We start from the raw sequence: 7,888 nt of genomic DNA, 5'->3' as shown, positions 1-7,888 counted from the left end.
TATATATATATATATATATACTTATATACTTTATTAACTTCTATGTCAGCTTTTAGCTTGAACTGCTTCACTCTTCAGTGCACCAGCAGCTGGTGTTTAAATGATGTAAACACAAGCCTAAGACTTGGAAAAATAGAACAAGAACTGAAAGAACAAGGTGCCCAAGTAGATCTAGTTTTAAAAGCCTGAATAAGCAGAAATGTAGAATATTTAGTCTACGTGAGTCACTTTTTGAAGCAATTGTACATTTCAGTTTGCTGCCACCCCATTTACTTCTGCATGATAAACATTTATTTTGAATAAACTACTCACACTTGAGTAAATATTTTTGTTCCTCTTCCCACTTTTATATAGCCCAGGGACAAAAGCTTTATGTTGAGATATTAAATAATTGGAAAATTTGCACATCTTACACATTACATAATTTTTTTTTTAGTTTCTATCATTTGAAAATACCAGAATATCTTCAATTACATCGAAGCTATAGGGTACCTAACTGTAAATGTCAGTTAAGTAGTTTCTCAAAATACTTGAGCGCTGAGTCATTATTTGGGTCCCTACTTTTCCTTCTATTTGTGTAGTAATATTATATTTAAAGTAACGTTACACTTCGTCTCACATAGTAGAGGGACTTTAAACACGGCTATCATACATGTGGATCAGCTGATCTGAGGTTTGACCTGGGCTGGAACATGAACTGTCTCTCAGAGCAGATGTAAGATATTTCTATTCCGGTGCAGACATAAATATCCCTGCGGCTTTGTTCGGCTTCTCTCATGGACAAGCCGGGTGTTTCTCTCTGGAGCTACTAGGAGTTAACCTAAAACCCCCTTTGTCTTCTAATTTGTCCACCAACCAAGAATAAAGTTTGCATCACAGGTGTGTTTCTGTTTTTTTTTGTTTTTTTTACTGGCTGCTTGGATACAATGACAGTCTTGCAATAGACCACCGATGTTATGTTATATGTAGCCATACAAATCCCTTGAAATTGTGTGAGGATATCACAGCCTGTGCCTGACAGATGACAAACTCGACCACCTTCTCTGCATGTCCAGCATTGCTACTCGGCCACACTTTCTTTTTTAGGTCAGGACTAAATATATTGTAGCGATTTACCAGCAAAGGAAAGTGTCCCGGGACAGTAAAAGTCAAAGTCATGTACCTCAAGGCGGCCTGCAGTGAGATCCCCGTCCCCAGGCAGAGAGGGGCTCCCCGGGTGGAACGCTGCTCCAGTGTACAGCAGACGCAGAGGCAGGGATCGGTGAGCAAAGTGCTCTCCTCCAGTCCCACCACATGTGTCCCACTGCCCAGCTTTCATGCCAACAGGACCAGGGAGCAGCAGAGTTTTGAGGAGTTACTGCGTGCACACCGGCACTTTTTCCAAGGAGCTGAGCTGAGTGCGGGCATGGTCTACAGGTACAAAGAAACAGCAACACAATCCCATAGTACACCGAGCTGTAGTAAACAACTGATCATTTAGATTTGAGCTTAATTTATGTTTTTATAGCTTTAATGTGTTCATCTTTACTTGGTTTAACTGATCTAGTCCTCAATAGTACAAGTAGTGTGTAGTAATCAAATCACTTGTAATTGGTTGTACATATGCAAACATGCATAATTTAATAATAATTGTTTTATGTTAACTGAAAGCAATGATTCCACCTCAATTAACATTAAAGTAGGGGAAATCATTTAAATCAAATAAATTATTTAGTTGACATTAAGTAGCTACTAAACTTACTAGCAATTTTAGAAGGCTTATAACACCCTATACATTTGGACAAAAACTTGCAAATTTATAAAAGCATGTGTTTATTTGCAAACCATATACAAAATGTCTGTATGTAGCTTATTAAACTATATACTATATATACTTATATATACAACGTATAGATTTTTTTGGCCCGTAGGCTTTATTAGTCAGGGGAGGAAAGTGTGAAATGGGAGATGAGAGAGAAGGGAGGACATGCCGTTAATTGTCGGAGTCAAGATTCAAACTCACAACACTGTGCATTTGTAAACAGTTTACCAAAAAACCTTATTTCAAGCATTAACAAAGGTCATAATTATAGTTAAAGTTTTCTTACTTAACTATAATACGGTTATTTGGGGCGTGTTTTTGCGTTTGTGTGTGTGCTTGTGTATTTGAAACCATGCAGTCAACCCAACCCAAACAGCATCATTTGAGTGAGTTGGGTCTCATTTGTATCAATTACGTTCATGTTAAAATTAATATTTAATGAGGCTCAGTGGGGCTTCGCTCCTGTTGAACACGGAGCACTTTCATCTGCTGCGGATAAGATATGCTTGGCACAAGGAGACCCAGAATGTATTCCTTCTATAATTAGGCAGGAGGTAAAGAGACTCGAGGCCATCATCACAGTCTATATATACAGCATATGTTTTCAGCATAGTGTAGTATGGTGCTAAAGTATGTTGTCTACATGAAAATGTGTGTCCAAACAATCCACAAAATCAATTACCTCCTTTCCCAAGGTCCTTGGGGTCCTGAAACTCTAGTCTTCCTCCTAATAGAAAGATTCCCTAAAAAATAACAGCCTGACATTTGACACAGTAAACAGTCCTCAAACTCCATAGGCTTGCTTTCTAAAGTTACCAAGACAAAAATCAATAAATCATTTTCTCATGGATCGCTACAAGGTGAAGTTACATCTCAACATGTGATTTATTTATGGTTTTGTTTCATGAGTTTAAAATACATGTCTCCCCCTGCTTAGTAGGTGATTTGAATGTTTTTTTTTTTTTACACTGCGTTCCAAATCATTATGCAAATTATATTCTTATCTGATTTTGCCAAATAGTCAAATGTCATTATAATTTTCAAGTCATCAATCTATAATTTTATTTTATTGAACAAACCTCCCAGTGATATCTGTATTTATTTTTACTTTTCCAAATTATTATGTACAACAGAGTTTCAAACAAACGTGAAAATGGTCACTTGTTAAATTAGAAGCACAAGCAAGTAATATTTACTAAAATCAAAAGCTATTTCAATCAAAACGTCTCAACAGGTCAAGTTACATTTTAACACAGGACCCCTTATTTGACAGGAACTTCACAATTCCTGCATCTATTGAACTTGAGTTTGTGGAGAGTTTCTGCTTGAATCTCTTCAAGCAGTTGTCAGATGTCAGAATAACCTTCCAGATCTGCTGTTTGGATGTGAACTGCCCCCTGCCCTCATAGATCTTTCTCTTGAGGATGCTCCAAAGGTTCTCAATAGGGTTGAGGTTAGGGGAGGATGAGGGTCACACTCATGAGCTTCTCTTCTTTTATGCCCATAGCAGCCAATGATGCAGAGGTATTCCTTGCAGCGTGAGACGGTTCTTCTTTTTGTACTGTGGAAGAAGTCAGAAACTCCACATACTTTACTGAGGTCATTGTCACTTCTTCAGGGATCCTAAAGGGCCCGACCAGCTCTCTCCCCATCATTCAGGCCCAAAACATGACTCCGCCTCCTCCTTGCTGACTATGCAGCCTTGTTGGAATATGGCGGCCGTCACCAACCATCCACCACTCCATCCATCTGGACCAGGGTTGCACGGCACTCATCAGTGACAAGACTGTTTGAAAATGAATCTTCATGTATTTCTGGGCCACTGGAGCCATTTCTGCTTGTGAGCATTGGTTAAGAGTGGCCGAATAGATGGTTTATGCAGAGCAGCAAGCCTTTGGAGGATCCTGCAACTTCATGTTTGTGGTACTCCAGAGGCACCAGCAGCTTCAAATACGTGTTTGCTGCTTTGTAATGGCATTTTTTGCAGCTGCTCTCTTAATCCAATGTATTTGTCTGTCAGAAACCTTCCTCACTGTGCCTTAATCTGCTCCAAATCCATGTGTCAGCTACATATGTCTTAATAGTATGATGATCGTGCTTAAGTTTTTGTGAAATATCTAAGGTTTTCATACCTTGTTCAAGGCATTCCTTTTTCTTTCCCATATTACTTGAAAATGGTGGTCTGCTTGATAATGGGGAATGTCCTTTAAGTAATTTTTAATTTGACCTACCTGACAAACTAACAGGTGTCTGAGATTGAGACAGAATACACTGGAAATGACACTGGAAAAAAAACTAAAATTTACTTTTTGACACTTAAACACAGCTTGCATAATAATTTGGAATGCGGTGAAATGCAGAAGGGTTCCAAATTAAAAACCTGACAAACAACAAAATGTAGTTCTTCCATACCTGACCCAAAATAAAATTCCAACCATATGTTCAAATCCACAGCAACTTTCTTCCGTCTGTCAAAATCAGTGCCACAAGGCCGTGTGCCTGCTGGGTAATTACATAAGGTCAGTAGGCATCTGCAGGGGCCAATCACAATACAGACGTCAGCTCCCATCAGTGTCACCCTGTGCAGCCATTTTCATGAAGTTTAGGGAGATTTCAAATTCCAGAGTGATATATCCATGGAAGCAATGGGAGATCTGTCTGTGTGGTAGAAAAATGACAATAATTAGAAAAGGACAATATTGGGATAAAATGTTGATGCCATTAACAAAGCAATGACAGAGGTGGAAATGTCAGCAGTCACACTACCAAACACCTTTAACGATTTAGTCTGTTTCATAACGCTGACAATTACATCTGCATGCTGTCTAGCTATCAGGCGGAATTAAACCTCCATTTTCCCCCCACGATGCTGTACGCTCTGTGCATTATAATGACTTGTGCTTAATCTGCGCCGAATGCTAAATCTATAGACTGGAAAGATGCGGCGAGGGAGGGTTGAATGGGGGAAAGATAATACAGTGTTAGCAGAGAAGGGAGACTGTTGCTGCAGCAGTGACGTCACACAGACATAGGAAAGGTTTCCCCTCTCATTATCGCCTATTCTCTAGACAGGAGCTTAGCGCTGACAAGAAATCCATTAGACTCAGTAGAATAGCCCTCAGAAGATAATAGGAATCACTAAAATCCTTAACAGCCTACTATTAGATCACAATATTACAGCCCAGAGCTATATTTGTCTAATATAAGCTCTACTTTGGTGTTTTGGCAAAGTGCACTGCACCAAGATGGAGGGTATTTGAGAAGTCTCACCAGATGCAATGTCATGATAATCCGTCACTGTCAATACGAGCGCTTTCAGTATGGAAAGCTGTGAAGCAGTTAAAGCACTGCCTCAGGGTAACAGCCGCACAGCCTAGGGAATGTAGCCGGGAATGTATGGCAGCTCAACATGGTGTTTTTGAGTGACGTGTTCCTTTAAATGGCATTGGCAGAAAGGGAATTGTATAAGTTGTATAATCTTTGCACAAACAGGAACAAGGCAGGGATATTCAAAGAGATGTTGAAATTGCCTTGACAAAATCATTTTTCGTCAAGGCTGTTTGTTTTAAAGGTGCACTAACTTTTCTACCACCTCCTTGACTTCACAATATGTATTGTTGTGCCTGTAATGTTCCATAACATGACTTTAAACGTATACATTTATTTAATTATAGTGTTGAACTGCTAAAAAAATATCTAGAAAAACATGCATCTTACCGGACTTGCATCTCCACAGATCTTACTTAGAACTCGTCCTAATGGCGTCAGTTTAATGCCGTACTTTGAAGCATTCCCTGCAAAGCATTAACATATTTATGGAGACAAGCAGGAGCTAAACTCTAATTCAGAAAAGTCTCATTGTGCACCTTTTAAAAAGAAAATGAATGTGACAAAAGCGAAGGTATTTGTGACCGTTGGTTGTTGTGGGCATCAAGGAATACGTTGAAAGCTAAGGAGCAATTGCAACATGTCAGTAAAGAAACTATTCTAGCTTGCTCTGGACTCTGTGGCTTCATCCGATGGTGGTTCAGGCAGCTAGTTGAGCGCAGTGAACCCAGAAGGTCTTCCGCCTCAGTACAGATGTGCAACAGCCTACAGTCAAATCTAGTATCATTACCTATTATAGATGGCCATAGAACGCGTTTCCCTGAACTAAAAGATTGTGGCAGTGGGAAATAGGGTCATGGTTTGTTCTCTATAAGTGTTTGTATATTACTTACCATTGAGCAGATTGGCTATTCCTTCACATGCTCTGTCACCCTACATTACATCATCTTTCAGCGTAATATGAAAGTTGTACATGCGAGCAGCAACACATTTCTCACACATTTGTGTCCACATAAGCATGTTTCGATTCAACTTTATGAAACCTTGAGGGAAAATGTTGTGCTTAGTGCTTGAGGCTACAATCTATAGTATTATGTGTAGGAAAAAATATAGCCTAAAATCAGATTTGGTTGATCTGATCAAAATGGAATAGAAATGGATGTGATAGGAGTAGACTATGGGTAGAATGGGTTGAAAGGAATTGTGACTGTAACAGCTAATTAAACTGTTCACAAAAGTGGTGCTTACTTTAGAGTGTACTTCAAAGTTGGCAATAAACCCATTTTTTTCACTAGAAAGCGACAACCTTTGAAAAAAGTCTTTGTTGAATATTAAATAAACCTACTGCATTGGCCTAACACACTAGGCCTAATTAGGTAAAAGACTGAACATTAATTTAGAGGCAACAAATGTAATTCTAATTGTACAGCCCTAACCAATGTGTGCCTTTAGCCTAGAGTCTTTAAGACTGGGCTGAACACAAAACAGATTTGGCACTTATCCTTGTGAAGTTAGGGCATGGCAACATAGGAGTGTGTGCTATGTTATTAGTTGTCACTGACCTGTGAGCCTGGCCCACCTTTGATTCTCAACTGTCTCCCATTATCAGATGAAATCACAGGATATAAATAAAGCAGAGGATGGCCTGGAGGTTTGTGTATGTTCAATGATCCGTGGGATCCCATATTGTCACATTACCTCTTAGTGGGGGAGGAAAGTGAAGCTGAGCACAGCCGCTTTAACTAAACCAGTCTCTACTTCACAGTATTATAATGATAACTGATATTTAATTGTTTGTGACTATTTTTGTTGTATTTTTAGAAAAAGAGCAATTCATTTGATTGAATACGTAGAAGTAGTACCAGTAGAAGCCTCATGTGATTGGCTGGCTAAATTGCTATAGTTTCAATTTGAGATGGGCATAAACTTTATGCCATGTAGAATCAGTGCTTTGGATAAAGTTTAACATTGTAGGTTATCTAGCATTTGTTGTCTCTTGAATCTGAGTTTTTCAACCTTTTTGAACTCTCAAATATTAAGCCATTAGAAACATCATGATCGAATAGTATTAGAGGCTGCAGGTTTGCATCTTTATGTCTACCTTTTTTTTTTAATTGCTTGAGTGTGCCCATCTATAGTCACGTATGTGTCTCATACAGCCTATATTTTCACTCCACAGTAGATGAATGTAAAAAAGCCTGCAAAAGGTTAGGAGCTGCTAACACATATGACTGGATTTCCAAGTTAACTCCAGTGGAGTGGGCATGCCAGGAGTCAGAGAAATCAGGCGTGCTTACAACAGTTTTCAACTAGGTTACTGGAATGAGCCGCAATATGGCACACTATTACATGCATTAGACTTGAGGCATTTGTCTTTAAATAATGACATTATTAAAATTGTATGTGACTTTTTTTCACAGTGTGGCACCCTAATGAAAACACTGCAGATCTTGGAGCCAGTAGATAGTCAGTGAGTGTAGCTTCCACACACATACACACTGCTCTATCTCTTTTCGCCCTCTCTCTCTTTCTCTCCATTCACTGTGCAACGCGCTGCCTCTCGCCTCCTCACTGCATCTGTGCACTCATTCTTGTGTCTGAACTGAAGAACCGAGCTTCCTCCTTTCTCATCCTCTCCGATTTTCCGTTACTATTGCAAAGGCTCGCTACCCAACGGGGCTCTGTCATTGCAGAAGCTGAAGAGGAACACAAACCTGCTACGTTAAGGACTTTGGAGATGGGACAATGGTGGAGACAAAT

General features: G+C 39.4%; 1 protein-coding gene across 1 annotated transcript in view; it reads left to right on the top strand.

The window, feature by feature from the left end:
* Positions 1–1,024: 1,024 nt before the first annotated feature.
* Positions 1,025–7,888, top strand: part of kcnab1b (potassium voltage-gated channel subfamily A regulatory beta subunit 1b) — a 34,033-nt gene continuing 27,169 nt past the window's right edge. The window contains exon 1 of the mRNA XM_072441389.1: positions 1,025–1,416. Within this exon, the coding sequence (XP_072297490.1) occupies positions 1,157–1,416 (260 nt within the window). The 5' untranslated portion in view covers positions 1,025–1,156. The remainder of the gene's footprint in view (positions 1,417–7,888) is intronic.

The sequence above is a fragment of the Eucyclogobius newberryi genome, unplaced genomic scaffold (assembly GCF_026437365.1).
Source record: "Eucyclogobius newberryi isolate DKJ021-1_F unplaced genomic scaffold, fEucNew1.0.hap1 SCAF_12, whole genome shotgun sequence".
In the NCBI taxonomy this organism is placed as follows: Eukaryota; Metazoa; Chordata; class Actinopteri; order Gobiiformes; family Gobiidae; genus Eucyclogobius; species Eucyclogobius newberryi.
This window is presented reverse-complemented; position numbering and strand designations above follow the sequence as displayed.